Below are 22,334 nucleotides of genomic sequence, written 5' to 3' on the forward strand. Positions count from 1 at the left end.
GTACAGTAGTCTCTCTCTCTCTGTTCTGTACAGTAGTCTCTCTCTCTGTTCTGTACAGTAGTCTCTCTCTCTCTCTCTCTGTTCTGTACAGTAGTCTCTCTCTCTCTGTTCTGTACAGTAGTCTCTCTCTCTCTGTTCTGTACAGTAGTCTCTCTCTCTCTCTCTGTTCTGTACAGTAGTCTCTCTCTCTGTTCTGTACAGTAGTCTCTCTCTCTCTGTTCTGTACAGTAGTCTCTCTCTCTCTGTTCTGTACAGTAGTCTCTCTCTCTCTCTCTCTCTCTCTCTCTGTTCTGTACAGTAGTCTCTCTCTCTGTTCTGTACAGTAGTATCTCTCTCTCTGTTCTGTACAGTAGTCTCTCTCTCTCTCTCTCTGTTCTGTACAGTAGTCTCTCTCTCTGTTCTGTACAGTAGTCTCTCTCTCTCTCTGTTCTGTACAGTAGTCTCTCTCTCTGTTCTGTACAGTAGTCTCTCTCTCTCTGTTCTGTACAGTAGTCTCTCTCTCTCTCTGTTCTGTACAGTAGTCTCTCTCTCTCTGTTCTGTACAGTAGTCTCTCTCTCTCTGTTCTGTACAGTAGTCTCTCTCTCTGTTCTGTACAGTAGTCTCTCTATCTCTCTCTGTTCTCTACAGTAGTCTCTCTCTCTCTGTTCTCTACAGTAGTCTCTCTCTCTCTGTTCTCTACAGTAGTCTCTCTCTCTGTTCTGTACAGTAGTCTCTCTCTCTCTGTTCTGTACAGTAGTCTCTCTCTCTCTCTGTTCTGTACAGTAGTCTCTCTCTCTCTGTTCTGTACAGTAGTCTCTCTCTCTGTTCTGTACAGTAGTCTCTCTCTCTCTGTTCTGTACAGTAGTCTCTCTCTGTTATGTACAGTAGTCTCTCTCTCTGTTCTGTACAGTAGTCTCTCTCTCTCTCTCTCTCTCTGTACAGTAGTCTCTCTCTCTGTCGTTCTGTACAGTAGTCTCTCTCTCTCTGTACAGTAGTGCTCCATTTAGGTTGTCATTTGCAGCAAAACACTGTGGTTCTCTGCTAAATGTCACATGACTAACCTCCTCTCTCTCTCTCTCTCTCTCTCTCTCTCTCTCTCTCTCTCTCTCTCTCTCTCTCTCTCTCTCTCTCTCTCTCTCTCTCTCCTCTCTCTCTCTCTCTCTCTCTCTCTCTCTCTCTCTCTCTCTCAGTCCAGCTGCTGAAATCCTCGGTCCTCGGCCGCCACAGTCTGCTCTACCTGAAGGAGATCGGTAACGGCTGGTTCGGCAAGGTGAGGTGCACACACACACACACACACACACACACACACACACACACACACACACACACACACACACACACACACACACACAACGTTACCGGTGTTACCGATATGTAACGGAACGTAACGTAACCCTCCTCGCCGTCCTCTTCGCGGTTTCATTCGATACGTCTGTGAGCAGCGCTCTAAGGAATGTGCGGGTAATGCGATGATGAGTGATGTCATCATTTCTTTGCCGGGCTAATCGCCGACTCTGGCGTCGGCGCGCCGAAACCATGGGAGACGTCGTCCAAATGTACAGTTGTCGTGGATTCCGTGGCGATTTGCATGGTTGAAAATGACACTGTGTGTGTGTGTGTGTGTGTGTGTGTGCGTGTGCGTGTGCGTGTGCGTGTGTGTGTGTGTGTGTGTGTGTCGCTCAGCCCCCCGCGCCACTTTCAGCCTCTCCTTTCCCACGCAAATTCAAATTCAAAATAAGCTTTGTTGGCATGACATATCAAAGTACCTATTGCCAAAGCAAGTCCAACATACAAACAATAACATGTAAGCGATCAAAAACACCATAACATTACCAATAACAATAAAAAACAATCAACAGAATCTCATTCAATTGCAAAATAATCATTCAATGAGGTAATAATTGTACAGATGTGGCCACCCAGGAACATGTATTACATAACTTCTCTTATTGTATGACAACAATCTACATTTTGCAGCTAATACTGCACACTGACTTTTCTCCCCACATATATATATATATATCAGGGAGATGGATAAACTCAGGAACAATTGTATTTATTTTATAAAAGAAAACCTCACTTAGATCCTTATATCTCTCACAGTGTAGTAGGTAGTGGCTCATGCCTGCTGTGTCTCCGTCCCTCCCTCCAGGTGCTGCTGGGGGAGGTGAACCTGGGCCTCAGCACCACCCAGGTGGTGGTGAAGGAGCTGAAGGCCAGCGCCAGCGTCCAGGACCAGATCCAGTTCCTGGAGGAGGCTCAGCCATACAGGTCAGAACCCTATAGGAACTAACTCCTTACTACAGAGAGAGAGAGAGAGAGAGAGAGAGGAGAGAGAGAGAAGAGAGAGAGAGGAGAGAGAGAGAGGAGAGAGAGAGAGAGAGAGAGGAGAGAGAGAGAGAGAGAGAGAGAGAGAGAGAGAGAGAGAGAGAGAGAGAGAGACTACTGTACAGGACAGAGAGAGAGAGAGAGAGAGAGAGAGAGAGAGAGAGAGAGAGAGAGAGAGAGAGAGAGAGAGAGAGAGAGACTACTGTACAGGACAGATGGAGAGAGATATACTACTGTACAGATCAGAGAGAGAGAGAGAGAGAGAGAGAGAGAGAGAGAGGAGAGAGAGAGAGAGAGAGAGAGATACTACTGTACAGGACAGAGAGAGAGAGAGAGAGAGAGAGAGAGAGAGAGAGAGAGAGAGAGAGAGAGAGAGAGAGACTACTGTAGAGATCAGAGAGAGAGAGACTACTGTACAGGACAGAGAGAGAGAGACTACTGTACTTCTTACTGTCCTTTACTATTATAATGGTAAATGGTGCATTTATTTAGCAGCTTTTATTAAAAACGCTTTACAATTTCTGCCACGTATTCACGTTCACACACCGACAGCAGAGCGAGGTGCCAGCAAGGTGCTGACCTGCTCATCGGGAGCAATTGGGCATTAAGTGTCTCGCTCAAGGACACAGCGGGAACCTTTCAACTACCTGACGACCGCTCTACCTCCTGAGCCACTGTCGCCCCTCTATTATGTACCAGTTACTACTATGCTACTACCATACTTATATTACCACCTATCATGCTAATATGTCTATATACTACTATGCACTCAGAGTGTAACACTCAAGTTCGATATTATTTGATGAACGATGCCACTGACCCTTAGTTGCAGCTCTGAGCAATACATCAGAACGGAGTACTAAGGACCAGCTGGCAGCAGTAGCTTATTTTGAAATAAATAAACGAATGAACAAATAATGAATGAAAGGCTATTAACAGGATCATTCCAGTCATTTTCAATCTTGCATCGTATAACAATCGATTCCACTCCCAATGTACATCTGCTGAGAGACAGAGTTGTTTTTGTTACTGCCGCTCTCATGTGTCCAGAGAAACAACTCCTCTCGTTCACGGTTCAGTTTGAATAGATCATTATTGTACTGCGTATAATCCTTTTTTCTGTAGATACTATATCTATATCTGTACATATCCCTTACCTACTCTTACTAGTTATGCTGCTGGCCAGTATGACTTAGTTACTACCATAGTGTCTTTATACCTGTATCACTGTAAATATTAATACTACAACTCTGTACATACATCTGATTATCACTACACTCAGTAGTACTAATCTATATATTCTATACCCAGTTTAATCACCTGTACATTGTATATTACTATCACACTTTACTGTTACATTTGCACTCTGGTTGGATGACAAAACTATTTTCGTTGTACTGTACTTGTGCTGTACTTGTGCTGTATGATGACAATACATTTGAATCTAATCGAATCAAATATATTAAGACTGGTGATGATAGGAAAATAGGATCTAGGTTGAACACAATCAAAAGTATTCATTAAAGGGGCACTTCACCGAATAACAATGCTGATTTATTTTGCACATAATCTCACCTACATCCAAAAACTCTAAACATTACAGCTCAATGAAATGATAAGGTAGCAGTCCCTATTAATTAAAACAAGGTATTTTTTTCATCTACATCATTTCACGGAGCTGTGATTAACACAAACAACACAAGGATGCAATGTCCCCGATGACATCACGGGTGGCCTCATTCAACTGTCATAAAGGAATGTGTGCAAAACGGTTAGAGTTTTTGGATGTGTGTGAGATTATGTGCGAAATAAACCAGAGTTGTTTATTTTTGTGCCAAATTGCTCCTTTTAACGTCTCTCCACACACTGCATCTGCATACATCAAATCAAATGTATTTGTAAGGCCTGACAACACATGTTAATGTCCCCATGGGCCGGACACCTTCTGTAAACAAGTCAAGAAGAAACATTACAATAAATCAAGAACAAAACAAAACACCATGAAATTCAAGATAACATTTTAAATGAATAAATTAATTAATGCAACACTCCCAGACATACCCCACGCGAAGGTAAGGAAAAACTCACTAAAAACCTAGCAATAGGAAAAATGCACCACAGGCAATGTGGAGGAGAGAAACCTTAGAAGGGCCGTTCAAGGGGGGGGGGGTCTCCCTTCTTAGATGTCGGTGATAGTAGTGTTGCTGTAAAACAGGCGAAACAGTTGGTAAGCATGTACATATACGTGTAATAAAACAAAAATAAGTACATGCAATAGCAACTGGGGTACATAAGAACATGTTGAGAGATTGAAAATAGAGCTGATGACGGATCAATTTGAGGTATGGGGGCAACGTAGAGAGGGTCGCGTCGTCCCGGCCGTCATCGTGGGACGCCCACGCATATGGCTCTTGTTGTGCACGTAGTCTCTAGATATCTGTATTAGTGCTGTCAGGCGATTAAAAAATGTAATCTAATTAATTACAGGATTTGTAATTAATTAATCTAATTAATCGCATTTTAATCGCATAACCATTTTAGGCCTGATATTTTATATTCCATAATCATATTTCAAATTGCATGTGTCCGGATGGCAGAATTCAGTACTGTATCTCTACAAAACCTTCTGTTTAATTAATCATCTTCCCTTTATGCATTTGCTTAGATTTTTCAGGTCTGGTCAATTTTAGCATGGTGTTATTCACAGTCAAAGATTAAAAAAAATAAAATAAAAGAATTGAATTGATATTCTCATTTGTTTCATTATAATTTACTCAAGCCTAGTAACAGACACAGTATTTCTGAGATCCATAGATGTCCCTAGAATCAGATACGAAGAACATGCAAATGGTCCATGTAAATGTTTATTCTACGTTCTTATGGAATAAATGAGATACAATTTTTTTTTAATAAATATATATATATATATTTCTTTTTAAATTAATTTTGAGTTAATTTTCATAACGCGATAATTTGCTGTGTAATTAATTAATCTAATTAACGTGATAAACTGACAGCCCTCATTTGTATATTCCTTGATGTTTTGTCTCCTCCACCAGATCCCTGCAGCACGCTGGCCTGGTACAGTGCCTGGCACAATGCTCGGAGGTCACCCCCTACCTGCTGGTGATGGAGTTCTGCCCTCTGGTGAGACTCATCACGCTATAGTGTCTGTCACAGTTAAAGGTGCTGTACGTGGTCTTTTCTTTGTTAAAATAAGTGGTTTACATGTTGTTACGAGCTGGCTCAAGCCTGTAACAAGAAAGGGAGACACAGGCACAATTTAAGAAATAAGTTTCAAGTTTCTTTAATAGTAAAAGTAATGCATTTAAATATACTATAAAAAGAACAAAATGTTCAAAAATCAGTCCAATCAGATTACGTCCTCTTGAAGTTGACAGGCTTCAAATGTGAAAGTATATCATCTTCATACATTTTTGCCACGTTTTCTATGCAAACATATTTTTCTTCAAAGTTACTAATAACTGATGGCTTCAGATAAATGTAGTGGAGTAAACAATACAATTAATTCCTTTGAAATGTAATGGAGTAAAAGTATAAACTTTCCTAAAATTAAAATACTCAAAGTACAGTACTTGAGTAAAAAATACTTAGTTACTTTCCACCACCGCATTGGACGGTAAACAGTCCAGAGCGCTCATCCTCTCTGCCCCCCCCCCCCCCCCCCCCCTCCCCCCCCAGGGCGATCTGAAGAGCTACCTCCGCAGCTGCCGGGCGTCGGACTCGGAGATCCCGGACCCCCTGAGCCTCCAGAGGATGGCGTGTGAGGTCGCCTCCGGCCTGCTGCACCTCCACAAACACAACTTCATACACAGGTAACGGTACAGTCAGTGTCGGCCTCCATGATTATAATCATTTCCCCCCCTTCTTCGAAAAAGGAAGACTCCACTCCGCCATCTGCTGGCCTCTCCCTGCAACAACATCCTGGTGCTGCCTGAGTGGCTGTTCACGAGACTCCAGCATCAGTGATTTTGTTGCAGGGGGTGAGCCCCTCCCTCTCTCTCTCTCTCTCTTTCTCTCTCTCCCTCTCTGCCACCTGGTGGCTGCCGCCAGTATGGCACCCAATCAGAGGCTGCCGGGCTGCTGAGTCCCCTGTGGGGGGGGGGGGGGGGGTGAGACCTAGCAACAGGGATTAGTAATGTCTCTGTCTTTGTGCAGCGTAGACCTGAGGAATAGATCCAGTCCACAGAGAGCAGTAAAAACAAATCCATTCGCATTTCAGGGGTGCGGTACTTAACCGTCTTAACTCATTGACTGCCACGCTGTTTTTCTATATTATAGCTATGGAGACAATAGTATGGCTCATGAACGGCAATATTTATACTCCAACAGGGAACAAACCGTTTATTTCTACATACCTTCGTTCCTGCGCAATCCCAGGCTAAAACCTGTCCCGTTTCAAAATAATCCAGTCTAGTTTCCTGGAATGCGAGATATTACGTGTTAAGTATCCTAATTTTTTTTTGTATTATTATTATTATTATTATTATTATTATTATTATTATTATTATTATTATTATTATTATTTATTATTATTATTATTATTATTATTATTATTATTATTATAATTTTTTATCATTCCATTTGGGCTGTGGGGGGTGCTTAATGTCTGAAGGAGTCGACTGAAGGCTTCTTGTCCTCTACAAAAGCATGCAATTGGTCCACTGATGGATACATCTTGATATTTGTCTAGTCTAGTGTGTTCATTAGATGGGTGAAATCCTCTTTCAGTGCCTCTGTGCCTGTTTTCGTAGGCAGTTAGCCTCTGGTATGCGTGCCATTAGCGTTAGCCACGCTTCTAGGCCTCTTTTCTTTTGGAAAGAATGATAAAAAAAATATATATATATATTATAATTAGTATCGATGGTGGTAACGTCACTGGCGGTGATCTCCATAAACACTGTGACCGGAGTTCTATTACTGCAGAACAGGTATGGACAACACAGCATCAGCGTTGGTAGCAGCTATTAATGGTATTATTGGCTAATTCTGTGTTCACGGCGAAGAGGACAGATGAGAACTGGTCACATATGTATTACTAATATACATCGTAATATAATATGCCAGAGCAGTAAGCTACTTTGGCCCGGCAAGATTTTTTGAATTAAGTAAAAAATATCTAGGGCTCTCTCTCCTGATGGGATAAGTTCAAGTTTTGTTTTATTTGTCACATATAAGGTACATGTAGATTACAGTGAAATGAGCCCCCCGAGATTGTGCTTCATACAGTAAACTAAACAGTTAAAGAATAAAGACCAAACACTATACAGGAGAATATACAATATACAAAACTATAATGTACATTACAAAATGCAAGAACAAAATGCAAAATGCAAAAATGAAGATGAAGTGGGAAGTGATACCAGAACATGTGGTTTGTGTTTACTGCAGAGTGGAGGGACTGGGAGACCCATGTTACTGATCAGACACTCTATAGACCACCGCAACACCTCCGGTATTCTGAAATCATGGCAGAGAGAGCAGGGGGAGAAAATGAATGAATGTGGATGAGAGCCTTGACATTAAGTGGTTGTAGCTACGGCTGTGGGGGTGCTAGAGACATGATCCAATAGACTTTTATACGCCTGAGTCTCCTGAACACGGAGAGACAAATTCCAAGTCGATCTGTACTTTCTCTGCCGATTTTCCACACCTACTCCCGTACTACGCATGCACAGATTGCCCACGGAGTCTAGGTTAATCAATTTGTGCATGCGTAGTTCGGGAGTAGGTGCGGAAAAGTGACTATAGCTTGGCCGAGAAAGTACTGATCGACTAGGAACTGGTCTTTCCGTGTTCAGGAGACTCTGGCGTATACAAGTCTATTGGATCATGTCTCCAGCACCCCCACAGCTGTAGCTACAACCACTTAATGTCAAGGCTCTCATCCACATTCATTCATTTTCTCCCTCCACTCTCTCCTCCATGAGCTCAATGTAACGCGAAAGTGCAGTGGTCTATATCAGTTTTGGCTGTCGGAATGTACAGCTATTTAACACTTATCCTAACCAAAAAACAACTATAATATGTAGTACTATACATCGTTTGTAGTATTATGGCCTGGTGTTTGTGGTGGAACCGGACTCGTCAATTGTGACCATAGAGGGATCTTCATGATCAATATGGGTTTAACAGTGAAACACATAGTACATCATACATGTAGGTTAAATGAGCTTTGCTGAGAGGAGTGTTTCCCAGTGGCCACCTGGGAGAACACTGAGGTGGAGAAGGGGACCCAGCTCTCTCGTGGATAAGAGAATGGTGGAGGTCAGGTGGGGTTTGTGGACATTGTCTCTGTACAGTAGAGGTGTGAGATCCAAGCTGCTGTTTAGGACAAATGGATGTAGTGCAAATCTTTTGTAATAAATGGATGAAATATGGTGCAGTGTTAAAAGTGTTGAACAACAACAACAACAACAACAACAACATGACGCTGTCGTGGAGCTGATGTCACAGCGAGGCTTGTGGTTTGACCCCACAGTGACCTGGCCTTACGGAACTGTCTCTTGACCTCTGAGATGACCGTCAAGATCGGGGACTACGGCCTCTCCCACAGCAGATACAAGGTACGTCGTCAGACACCGCTTTGTTTTCTACAGATTCGCGTTATTCACTCCTCTATTAACCCTTTCACTGCCACACGGCAGCCGGTTAACCCTTTCACTGTGACAATACAGAAGGTTAGCCCTTTACTATGACACAACCGACGGCCATGCGCCATCATTAGCATCATTAGCTCCGCGGATGCGGAGCTAATGATGCTAATGATGGAGCATCGCCGTCGGTTGTGTGATAGTAAAGGGTTAACCTTCTGTCGTGTGGCAGTGAAAACCTTCTCTTATACACCTGCATATAACCCATATCACTCTGCATGATAGCACGTAAAATAATGCTGTATATACCGTATATATATATATATATATAATATATATATTTATTCTTACCGTATATATACTGTTATATCCACATCTGTCTACTCTGTACATACATCCTTTTTACACATCTGTAGATACTATATCTATATCTGTACATATCCATTACCTACTAGTTACGCTGCTGGCCAGTACGACTTACTACCATAGTGTCTTTATACCTGTATCACTGTACATATTAATACTACTCTGTACATACATCTGATTAGCACTATTACTCAGTAGTACTAATTTATATATTTTGTACCCAGTTTAATCACCTACATTGTATATTGCTGTTGCACTTTACTGTTACATTTGCACTCTGGTTGGATGCCAAACCTCTTTTTGTTGTACTGTAGTTGTGCTCTATGATGATGACAATACATTTGAATCTAATATAATCTATTAAGATCGACGATAGGAAAATAGGAACTAGGTTGAACATAATCAAAATGATTAATTAATAAAGGGGCACGTCCCCGAATAACAATGCGATACATTTTAATCTGATCTAATCTCATCTCTCTATCGGCGTTCACACCATAAATCGGTCCGTCTCGCTTATTGTGGTTCTGCAGGACGACTACTTTGTGACACCGGACCAGATCTGGGTCCCTGTGCGCTGGATCGCCCCGGAACTGATAGACGAGGTACACGGGAACCTGCTGGTGGTGGACCAGACCAAGACCAGCAATGTGTGGTGAGATGTTCTCCTCGACGCTTTTACAAGAATCTGACCGCCCTGGGACAGAGGGAATTGAGAGTTTTTCATAGGGGTCATTATATATGTGTGTGTAAAATCAGCAGGGGTGTAAAAAAGTACCCAGAAATTATACTTAAAGGAACACGCCAACTTTTTGGGAAATTAGCTTATTTGCCATCTACCCTGGAGTTAGACAAGCAGATACCTACCCTTTTCTTCTCTGTGCATGCAGTAGGCTTAGGGAACAGTCGCACCGTTAGCCTAGCTTAGCATCATTTACTGGAAGTAGGTGTGCAAGTGTAGCCTAACAGTCACGAAATACACTCAAAATACAACTCCAAAACTTTGCTGTAATCATATTGTGACTTGTGTATTTACTACGTACAAAAATTTAAATAAAAAAGAATTTAGAAGAAAAAAGAAACAAACCATTTATATACATTCGTAAATGATTATTAAATCATTTATAACTATATTTGTATAACATTTACCAATGATTTATACATTATTTATAACTCATTATCAACAGTGTTTGTACTTGATTTGTTCATCATTAAATAATGTTATTTCATGTGTACAGTAACACATTTGTAGATGCTTTGAACAATTTTCAACAAATGATTTGTAAAACATTCTTAAAAGATCCATGAATCATTTGCGGATGTTATTGTGGGCCCTAATCTAAAGTGAAGACTATTCATCATTAACAAATGTTTACTCAGGACATCTCAGTGACCAGATCAGGGTCGTTACTCAGGACATCTCAGTGACCAGATCAGGGTCGTTACTCAGGACATCTCAGTGACCAGATCAGGGTCGTTACTCAGGACATCTCAGTGACTAGATCAGGGTCGTTACTCAGGACATCTCAGTGACTAGATCAGGGTCGTTACTCAGGACATCTCAGTGACCAGATCAGGGTCGTTACTCAGGACATCTCAGTGACCAGATCAGGGTCGTTACTCAGGACATCTCAGTGACCAGATCAGGGTCGTTACTCAGGACATCTCAGTGACTAGATCAGGGTCGTTACTCAGGACATCTCAGTGACTAGATCAGGGTCGTTACTCAGGACATCTCAGTGACTAGATCAGGGTCGTTACTCAGGACATCTCAGTGACTAGATCAGGGTCGTTACTCGGGACACCTCTGTGGAATAATAATATAATGCCCTCATGTAAAGACATTCCCCGCCCCTGTGTCCCCTTACCTGTGTGCCCCTCCCCCACCCAATTGACCTATCAAATGGGACCACATCCCCCCCCCCATTTTAACTATATAGAGCTCCTCCCGACCAGAATCCAGGTCTTTTACCTGGGTCATTTCAGCTGATCACCTGGGGCGAAGCCCTCAGCCATTCTCTCTATGTACTATATATATTTCTATCTGTTTGGTTAATAAACCTTGTTATTATCCAAACCTCGGTTGACTGAGAACATTCTTCTTCGGGATATCCACGAATATCCCACACCTCCGTGACTTGAAGCTCCTTGTCCTCCAGGTCCCTGGGCGTGACCGTGTGGGAGCTGTTTGAGCTGGGGGGCCAGCCTTACAGACACTACACGGACAGACAGGTGCTCACCTACGCCGTGAGAGAGCAGCAGCTCAAACTGACCCGGCCCAAACTCAGGGTCCCCATGGCAGAGCGCTGGTGAGACACATGTATTTCCCTCTCTCGCTCTCTCTCTCTCTCTCTCTCTCTCTGTTTGTCTCTCTTTCTTTCTCTCTCTCTCTCCCTCTCTCTCTCTCTCTCTCTCTCTCTCTCTCTCTCTCTCTCTCTCTCTCTATCTCTTTGGTGAGACACGTCTTTCTCTCTCTCCCTCTCTGGTGAGACACGTCTTTCTCTCTCTCTCTGTTTGTCTCTCTTTCTTTCTCTCTCTCTCTCTCTCTCTCTCTCTCTCTCTCTCTCTCTCTCTCTCTCTCTCTCTCTCTCTCTCTCTCTCTCTATCTCTCTGGTGAGACACGTCTTTCTCTCTCTCCCTCTCTGGTGAGACACGTCTTTCTCTCTCTCTCTGTTTGTCTCTCTCCCTCTCTCTGTTTGTCTCTCTTTATTTCTCTCTCTCTCCCTCTCTGTTTGTCTTTGTCTCTCTCTCTCCATCTCTCTCTCTCTCTCTGTTTGTCTCTCTCTCTCTGTTTGTCTCTATTTCTCTATATCTCTCTCTCCCTCTCTATCTCTCTCTCTGTCTCTCTCTCTCTCCCTCTCTCTCTATCTCTCTCCTTATCTCCCTATCTCTCTCCCTCTCTATCTCTCTCTCCCTCCTTGTACTCTGGTTGGATGCTTCTTTACGTTGTACTGTACTTGTGCTGTATAATGACAATACATTTTAATCGAATCTAATCTAATTTTAAAACGCGTTGTTAATGATTACCTGCCTCTCACTGGCCCATCAATGTGTTTCTATGGCGTCACACTAACTAGACAGTCTTTCTCGCTTTCAAAATCAATAGCTTTATTTTTTTTTCTTTCATGCCGACATATCAGCTCCGCGTAGCAATATTTCTCCTCGCTTGAAAGAGCCGCCGGTCGATATCTCTCCCATTCTTTATGATCTTTGGCATCCTCGATATTCCAGACACTCCATTCATCCTCCTCCAGGGATACCCGCCCGATATTGGTTCTCTCTCTCTCTCTCTCTCTCTCTCTCTCTCTCTCTCTCTCTCTCTCTCTCTCTCTCTCTCTCTCTCAAATGCATTCCTCATTTAATCAGATGTGTTTACTGCTACCACAACACACACACACACACCTACACACACACACACACACACACACACACACACACACACACACACACACACACACACACACACACACACACACCTACACACACACACACCTACACACACACACACCTACACACACACACACACACACACACCTACACACACACACACACCTACACACACACACACACACACACACACACACACACACACACACACACACACACACACACACACACACACACACACACACACACACACACACACACACACACACACACACACACACACTGTCTACCTGTAGACTCTTTACTGTAGACAAGCTGATATGGTCTGTATAACATATGATGTCCTTGGCAGCAGACAGTAGACAAGACACTTCCAGAAACGGCTGATAGATTAATTCCTCCTCGCAATAGACCTCTCTCACGTGTGTATCGCATTTCCTGCTGCTTGCGTCTCCCGTTTGCTTTAAAACGAACGGACTATTAATAGATCGCTCCCAGCTCCGTCTGGCTCCGTTCCTCTGGCTCCGTCCCTCTGTGTCTCCCCGTTCCGATATCGATTCCCCTCTCGATCTACCTCGGTGACGCAAAGAGACGACATTGTGCTACATACAGTAGCTCATTATCAATTCACTGTTGACTTTTAGAGTTCAAGTTCAAGTTTCAAATTTTGTTTTTATTTGCCACACATACGGTACATGTACATTACAGTGAAATACTTGGTTCTGTATGAGCCTCCTGAGATTGTGCTTCATACAGTAACAAGTAAAATAATAAAGTAGTAGTAAAGTAATATAGAGTAACATTATTGTATCCCTGTTGTCTCATCCACCACTCCTCATATGCTCTCTGTTTGACTCTCTCTCTCTCTGTTTGTCTCTATTTCTCTCTCTCTCTCTCTGTTTGTCTCTATTTCTCTCTCCATCTCTCTATCCCTCCCTCCCTCTCTCTCGCTCTCCCTCTCCATCTCTCTCCCTCTCTCTCTCTCCTTCTCTCTCCCCCACCTCTCTCTCTCTCTGTTTCTCTCTCCCTCTCTCAATTCAATTAAATTCAATTCAAAGGGCTTTATTGCCACGAAATTTCACAAATGTTGCCAAAGCACAATTATGACATAAACAACAAACAACATAACAATATAAGATCAAAGAAATTAAAGTAAATAAAGGACATGGTGAGGTGAGTAAAACATGGTGCATGTATATATATATATATACAGTATATGTGTCCTACTGGTTGTCCCTTTTCTTGTGACAAGAATTGACATATTATGTTGCAGCTAAAACTGCACATTATTTCTGTTCCCCCAGGAGGAATGACACTTTCTGCACTGTCTCTCTCTCTCCCCCCCCTCTCTCTCTCCCCCCCCCCCCCCTCTCTCTCTCCCCCCCTCTCTCTCTCTCCAGGTACGAGGTGATGCAGTTCTGCTGGCTGCAGCCGGAGCAGAGGCCCAGCACCGAGGAGGTCCACCTCCTGCTCACCTACCTCTGCGCCAAGGGCTCCGGCGGCGGCGAGGAAGACTTCGAGCAGCGCTGGAACGCCCTGAGACCCAACCTCCTGGGCAGCGCCTCCCACGCAGCCGCGGCCCCTCCTCCTCCTCTGGCCCTGACCCCCAGCCCTACCCCCACCACCCCCACCGCCCCGTCCCTGACCCCCACCACGCAGGCCCCGGCCTCCTCCTCCTCCTCCTCCACCGCCGCCGCCGCCGCCTCCTCCTACCCCCTCCTCGAGCACTTCCCCGACGGCTTCCACTCCGACGGCGGCGACGACCTGCTGACCGTCACGCAGACGAGCCGCGGCCTGGACTTCGAGTACAAGTGGGAGCAGGCGCGGGCGGAGCGGCCCTACTGCTCGTCCTCCACCAGCGGGCCCCTGGGCCAGGGCAACCCCCACTACCAGGACATCTACTACCCCGTGAAAGGGGGCGGCGCCTCGGCGGGCGGCAAGGCCGACAGCCTGGCCTCCGGGGCCTCCCCGTCCTACTACGAGCCCGACCGCCCGGGCACCGCCGCCCCCGCGCTGAGCAGCCGCAGCCCCTCGCAGGGCAGCGAGTACTACATCCGCATCGAGGAGCCGGCGGAGTGCAACATCGACATCGACGACAGCAGCGCCGCCGACTACAGCCCCGGGCTGGAGGCCAGCAACAGCCGGTTGTCCTCCGAGAGTCGGACCGGCTCCTTCTCCTCCGCGGCGCGGCCCGGCGCCTACTGGTCGGCCGCTGACCGCGCTCGGTCCACCGTCGCCGCCGACTGCGACTCGGACGCCAGCCCCAGCGTCTCCCTGACCATGGAGCCGCTGCTGAGGCCCTCCCCAAGCAGCCCTGCGCCTCTGGGCCACGCTCACGCCCACGCCTACTTCTCCCCCGGTCAGGAAGACGGCGTCTACTGCGAACCGTCGCCCGCCGCACACAAGACGGGGCGCCGCTCCTCCTCTGAGGAGGACACGCCCCCCACGGAGTCCCGCCCCCGGAGCCTCCTCCGTCCGACGGGAAGGTCGGATAACCCGCGGGGAGTGTCGCAAGCCGTCAGCAGCCCCAGCTTGGGATTCTGCGACCCCTACCTAGAGGCTAGTAAAGGGACCGCGGCCGGTAGCGCGGTCAGCGAAGGCTACTACGACATGATGGGCCCGCTCAGGAAGACCCTGCCCATGGCTAACCACATTAGCATCGATGTGGACACAGGGGACGGGCTGGTGGTGGGGGGCCGCAGGAGGGCTGGGGACACTGGGGACGAGGGGGACCTGTTCTCCGAGGGAGAAGCCACCAACTGGACCTCCAACCATTCAGCCAACAACAACAGTCTGAGCTTCGACGGCAGGCAGACCGGCGGCGGACAGGACGCCTATCTGGACTTCTACTACACCACACCGTCCACTAACACCACAGACTTGAGGCCCGCCACGGGGGCCAACGCCGGCACCTTCAACAGCTCCGGGCCTTTCAGCTACCTGGAGGCGGAGGGGGGCAGAGACGCCGGATACTCGTCCGTCGTCAAACCCGTCGAATTCGGCTCCTACCTTCACCTGTGTCACGGTGCCAACGAGAAGACCGTCTCTCGGGTGGAAAACAACTCGACCGGAGATAGTCTTCTAAGGGGTATCGGGTCTCTCCTCCCTGGCTCCAGCGTGAACGCGGGGGGCAAGGAGGGCGCTACGGCGAAGGGAACTGGCAAAACGCCGTCCCTACTTACGATAGACAGGCCGTTCTCCGAGCCCAAGATGATACCGGAGTCGGGGTATATCAAATCCCCTTCTTACATGGAGGCGCCTCAAACGGGGAAAATGGTGGCCTTGCCAGACAAACAGAGAGCCGGCGGCTGGCAGGTGCCCTCACTTATGAACGACGTGAAAGCTCTGACGGGGATCTCCGGCGACCGTCTGGGAGAGAAGGGACCGGGCCACCCAGACGTGTCGGAGTCTAGCAGGGGGCTGGACAGTGGAATGGAGGCCGGACACTCCGCCGTCAGCCTGGCTGAGATGGGCGACTTCTACGAGGACGACGATGACGACGATGACATGACAGACATCACATCGGGGATCTTCGCCGACTTCAACCTGGACTACGCCGAGATGGAGGAGGAAGAGCTGGAGCTGGAGCAGAATCCCGTCGGCACGCCCGACTCCGTGGACGCCCTCGACCTATCCTGTGACCGGGCGTTCAGCCCCAGTGGCTTCGACGCACCCATCCTGCCCAAGTCCCTGGACAGTGGCTACGACACGGAGAATAACGAATCTCCAGAGTTCATATTCAAAGAGCTCGGAGGCGACCCCCTGGGGGGCGGCGACGGGGGCCCCGGGCTGAGTGAGGAGGAACCCGAGCTGGTCCTGCAGGTGGATCTGGACCAGGGGGTCTCCGTCTGCACCTCCTCTACAGGCGCCGAGCTACAGCTGAAGGGCCTGGGGAGCGACAAGAACCCGTACAGGGACTCCGACTACTTCTCCGACTACGACGGCGAGAGCGAGAAGAGCCCGCGGGGCGAAGGCGGGGGCGGTGGCTTCTTCGCGGGTCCCGGCGACCGCCACTCGCACGCCAGGAAGCCGCGGTCCACCGGAGACGACGACGACGACGATCTCGTCAAACCCTGGATGGACACCGAGAGGCACCTGGTGAATCTGAAAGGATTCAGTGGCAACGACGGCGTTTTGTCAGAGTTCTCAGAGCCCGACTCTGGCTCCTCCCCCTCTCCTCCTGCCCCCACCCCCCCGGGGCTCTCCATGCTGTCGCCGTTCCCTCCGGAGATGGGGGGCTGCCTGACCAAGGAGTCCGTCCCCGTCGCCGCCGCCGACGACCTGGGGCTGGAGGCGGAGCACTCGGCCGAGGAGCCGTCTTCGGAATACAGCTCCTCCTCCGTCGGGTCCGAGCAGTCCGTGGTCCAGGAGGCGGCCCCGGGGAACCGTGAGCAGGAGAGCAGGGGCTCCTCCGACGGCTACTCTCCCGTCCAGTCGCTGGGCTCCGACTCCACCGTCGTCGACTACGGAGAGGAGGGGACCGGCGAGGAGAACAAGAACGGGGAGGGCTCCACGGAAGAGGAGGAGCTGCCCGAGTTCAACCGCGTCCAGGAGGAGGAGACGGAGGAGGAGGACCGGAGGGAGGGAGTGAGGATCGACACGGAGGACTTCGAGGACATCGACGCGGAGGAGTCCGACTCGCAGGACAGCCTGTGTGGCGAGGAGGAGTCGAACGGCCCCCTCGTCGAACTCTCCTCGTCGTCCTCGTTCCTGGAGCTGTGCGGGGAGGACGTGCGGGCCCCGCTGGAGGAGGCAGAGGACGACTCGGACGACAGCGGGTCGGACGAGGAGCTGCGGACCTACAACGTCCAGGAGGAGGAGGAGAGCGAGGAGGAGAGCGAGGAGGAGTTCACCGCGGTGCCGGTGGTGGTGAGCGACGGCAGCAGGGCCAGGCACCTCCGCAGCCTCCTGAAGATGCCCGCCCTGCTCACGCAGTCCTTCTTCTGCGACGAGCTGGAGCAGAAGAAGAAGGCCGTGTCCTTCTTTGATGACGTCACCGTGTTCCTTTTCGATCAGGTCTGTATTGGGAATCGGTGTACTGTATATCATTTTTCTAAATATGAGATCATGTTATATATATAATGTACATTAATGCTGTATATACCATATATATATATTCTTACTATATATATATATATATATATCCACATCTGTCTGTACATACCTGTATAGGTATGTATAGTACTGTATAGGTACTGTGTGTATAGTATCTACATATGTGTAGATACTATATCTATATCTGTACATATCCCTTACAGTACGACTTACTACCATAGTGTCTTTATACCTGTATCACTCTACATATTAATACTACAACTCTGTACATACATCTGATTAGCACTATTACTCAGTAGAATGAATGAATGGATGAATGAATGAATGAATGAATGAATGAATGAAAACTTTATTTAACAGATTGCAGAATGGGTACAATACAGTACGGCTCAATACACACAATTGTTAAGCGGATGCAGACCAGAGAAAGACGTTTGTCTTGTTTACATCAGGGTCCCCCATTTTCAATTCATAGTGACATTTATGACATACACAACATACATGACATCATGACATTTATGACATACAGGTATATAGCACTGTTACATTTGTGACATATATGATATGCAAATATACAGTACTAATTTATATATTTTACCCAGTTTAATCACCTACATACAAACATTGTATGTTACTGTTGCACTTTACTGTTACATTTGCTCTCTGGTTGGATGCCAAACTTTTTTTCCCGTTGTACTGTACTTGTGCCGTATGATGACGATACATTTGAATTTGTACTGCGTCTATATGATATGTTTTTTTTTAGTTTTAGTTTATTTATTTAGCACATTATTAAAAAAAAAAAAAAAACAGTGCTAGGAGGGAACGAAGCCCAAAGGGCTTGTACAAAGTTCCACTCCCATCTCATTGTCCATAAACAATATGAACGAAATACATGTGTAGCGTGGTCTACAAAATAAACTACAAAACAGGAACAGAGACATAAGGCAGACGCTATAGCGAAAACATGGAAGATTGACACGAGTCGGTAACAAGAACAATTATTATTTTAATTTGTTTAGTACAAGAGGGCAAAGAAGAGGAGAATAACATATTAACGGTATATAACGGGGAAAAAGAAAACACGCAGTCATACTAACAGTAGATGTAACACTGATGCACAGGAGTAACTTAATGTGATGGTGTGATTTATGATGAAATTAAATGATGCATGATGTGTCTGATCTCCAGGAGAGCCCCACAGGGGAGCTGGCCGACTACACCTTCCCCACGGGGGGAGAGCCCAGCAGCGAGGAGGACTCCCCGGAGAGTGAGCACCACCACCACCACCCGCCACCGCCTGACCCCCCCGGACCCGAAGCTCTGCCCCAGAGGACGGGCAGCGTCAGCGACGACGTCGACGAGAGCACCTCGGAGGAGGGTACGAGTCGTCAGGCATATAACTCACCATAACACCATAACTCACACTACTAAGTACTAGGGCTGACCCCTATTAGTTGATTAGTCGACTAATCGGTCGAAAGGAGCCGTAGTAGTCGAATATATATATAAAAAAATATATATATTTAATTAAAAAAAATTATTTTAATTTTTTTTAATCATTCTTTCCAAAAGAAAAGAGGCCTAGAAGCGTGGCTAACGCTAACGGCACGCATACCAGAGGCTAACTGCCTACGAAAACAGGCACAGAGGCACTGAAAGAGGATTTCACCCGTCTAATGAACACACTAGACAAATATCAAGATGTATCCATCAGTGGACCAATTGCATGCTTTTGCAGAAGACAAGAAGCCTTCAGTCGACTCCTTCAGACATTAAGCACCCCCCCACAGCCCAAATGGAATGATACAAAAAATATATATTAAAATATTTTTTTTTTAAATATTATATATATATATATATATATTTTTTTTTAGTCAACCAATAGTCGACTAACGGCAGATTTTGGCCAATCATAGTCAACCATCCAAATCCTTAGTCGGGGACAGCCCTACTAAGTACACGGTTTACTTAAGTAAAAGTAGAAATACACAAGTCCTCCATTCAAATGCTACTTGAGTAAAAGTAGAGAAGTATTTGCTGTCGAATGTACTTAAGTATCTAAAGTAAAAGTATACATTGACGTTTGTGTATTCCAGTGTTTGACCTCTAAAGGTTATGTTAAAGTAGTATGTGGATAGATACCAGTGTCCTCTCTGTGCGTTCAGTAGAAAGCTATCCGGCTGCACGTTAGCCTAGCTTAGCACAATGAATGGAAGCGGACACGGCCGGTTAGCCTATAGGCATCGTCCAACTAACACCTCTCCCGAAGGCTAACCAGCACTGCCCGCTTCCATTCATTGTGCTAAGCTTGGCTAACGTGCAGCCAGATAGCTTTCTACTGAACACACAGAGAGGAAATGGGTATCTATCTTCTTGTCTCTCTCTGGAGAAGACGGTAAGCTAATATCCCAAAATTTTGGCGTGTTCCTTTAACTAGACACCATTAGGGCCACAGCGAAGGCCCATTACTTTGGGTTGATGTTTGTAGCTCTGTGTTTTCATGTGTGTGTGTGTGTGTGTGTGTGTGTGTGTGTGTGCGCCTGTGTGTGTGTGCGCCTGTGTGTGTGTGTGTTCAGGTGGAAACTACGAGTGGGAGGACGACTTCCCGCTGATGCCGCGCCGGTCCGAGGCCGAGTCGTCCGCTGTCGCCTCCCCGTCCCCCTCCCCCTCCACCTCCCCCTCCCCCTCCCCCCTGCCCTCCCCCACGTCTCCGCCCCCAGAGGCCCCGAAGCCAGCAGCCGCCGCCGCCGTGCCGTTCAGCCGCTTCAGCGTCTCCCGGTTCTCCATCACGCACGTGTCCGACTCCGACGTGGCTCCAGCGGGAGGAGGTCTGCGTCACTCCGTTAGCTGAGCACACGACAGCTGTTTGCACTCTTAACCAGTGATGCCACAGATTACTTGCAAAAATAATCTGATTACTGATTACTCCTTTAAAAAGTAATCTAGTTACTTTACTGATTACTTGATTATCAAAGTAACTTAGTTACTTTGAAAGTAACTAGGTTACGAAGTCGTCGTCGTCGTCGTCCCTGCTGCTGCCACAAGAATGACAACAGTTTTTTTTTCTTCTTTTTTTAAATAATGCTTTATTGAAAGTGCATAGTGTCATAAATCATGATTGGCTGCTCAGACAGGTCATCATGAGACGTCATCAGCCATCAGGCCATACTCCGGTCTAGCTGACTGTACCCCTGGCTCTCTTATCATCAGCATTATGAGATAGTAACTAAATAGTAACTCACAGCCACTTGGAAAAGTAACTGTAATCAGATTACTGGCTTGTAAAAAGTAACAAGTTAGATGACTATTTACTGAAAAAAGTAATCAGATTACAGTAACTAGTTACTAGTTACTGGCATCACTGCTCTTAATCCTTTCACTACCACACTATAGAAGGTTAACCCTTTCACTAACACACTACAGAAAGTTAACCCTTTCACTACCACACTCCAACATGTTAACCCTTTCACTGCCACACCACACCAGTTAACATTTCACTACAGCAAGTTACCCCATTTCACTACCACACTATAGAAGGTTAACCCTTTCACTACCACTATAGAAGGTTAACCCCCCTTTCACTGCCACACTACAGACGGTTAACCCTTGCACTACCACACTATACAGAAGGTTAACCCTTGCACTACCACACTATACAGAAGGTTAACCTTTCACTACAGTAACAAATTAAATAAAGAAATAATTGCTGAAAAAGGGAGATTTCCTTCTTTATAAAGCATAGAATTCCTCAAAGCATTCTCATCTTGACCTAATTGTATCTCAGGCTAGTGGGACAGCTTCTTCGGTTGTTCTCCTATTGCAAGCATGAGCGATAAAAGAGTTCACACACCACGAGCGTTTAGCGGTAAGGCTACCGTGTCCCTCGTCTTCAGACGTCTGTCCTCTTCTCCCCTTGTCCCCACAGGAAGCGGCGAGGACGGAGAGCGGGAATGAGAGCGTCCCCCCCCCCGACCAGAGGAGGACGAACCACACGGTCCTTCTCGACACAGAACACCGGTTTCTCTCCAAGTATTCTATCTAGATGTTCTACAGAGTTTTATTTTTTGACGTTGGGTGGGGTGGGGTGGGGTGGGGGGGTCGTCCGGCCTCCTCGGTGACCCCTTTATGAGACAGTGCTCTTATATCGCAGTGGGAACACCTTCCAACGGTTTACGCACTTTATTCTGTTTATTTTCGTATCTTTCAAAAAGAGTGAGATAGCTGTAGGGACGACGTGGTCTGTTTAAGACGACCAGGAAGATGAAAAAGAAAATCATACTCTGTGATTAAAAAAAAAAAACTGAATAAAAAACAAGAACAACTTGATATATAAAAAAAAAAGATATCAATGTATTCGAATTGTAACTTACAGTATACAACGATTATAACTTATTTGCTCAATTCAGTCTCGACGTTCCATCGTGCGGCGTCGTGGGGTCATCATGGATTTCGTGAAACGGAAAAAAGGGGGAAATGTCAGGAAAAAAACGGCACGGGTGTCATCGCTGCTCTTCTCTCATTGGCTGCCTCGGTCCGTCTGCTTGCTCATCGATTGGATTCTCTCCACAACACCCGCCGGGAGCAAGATGGTGTCTGGAAGT

The 22,334-nt window shown here is 46.6% G+C and overlaps 1 protein-coding gene across 1 annotated transcript in view; it reads left to right on the top strand.

Moving 5' to 3' along the window:
- aatka (apoptosis-associated tyrosine kinase a) overlaps positions 1–21,687 on the top strand; it is a gene marked incomplete at both ends in the record, with an annotated part of 52,477 nt that extends 30,790 nt beyond the window's left edge. Inside the window, 11 exons of the mRNA XM_084329005.1 lie at positions 1,171–1,250; positions 2,133–2,251; positions 5,368–5,455; positions 6,011–6,144; positions 8,811–8,895; positions 9,822–9,943; positions 11,448–11,597; positions 14,076–17,691; positions 18,922–19,111; positions 20,310–20,561; positions 21,659–21,687. Coding sequence (XP_084185131.1) covers positions 1,171–1,250; positions 2,133–2,251; positions 5,368–5,455; positions 6,011–6,144; positions 8,811–8,895; positions 9,822–9,943; positions 11,448–11,597; positions 14,076–17,691; positions 18,922–19,111; positions 20,310–20,561; positions 21,659–21,687 — 4,865 coding nt within the window. The remainder of the gene's footprint in view (positions 1–1,170; positions 1,251–2,132; positions 2,252–5,367; positions 5,456–6,010; positions 6,145–8,810; positions 8,896–9,821; positions 9,944–11,447; positions 11,598–14,075; positions 17,692–18,921; positions 19,112–20,309; positions 20,562–21,658) is intronic.
- Between the last annotated feature and the right edge of the window lie 647 nt (positions 21,688–22,334).

Source organism: Notolepis coatsorum (genome assembly GCF_963971535.1).
Source record: "Notolepis coatsorum genome assembly, chromosome: 14".
Lineage (NCBI taxonomy): Eukaryota > Metazoa > Chordata > Actinopteri > Aulopiformes > Paralepididae > Notolepis > Notolepis coatsorum.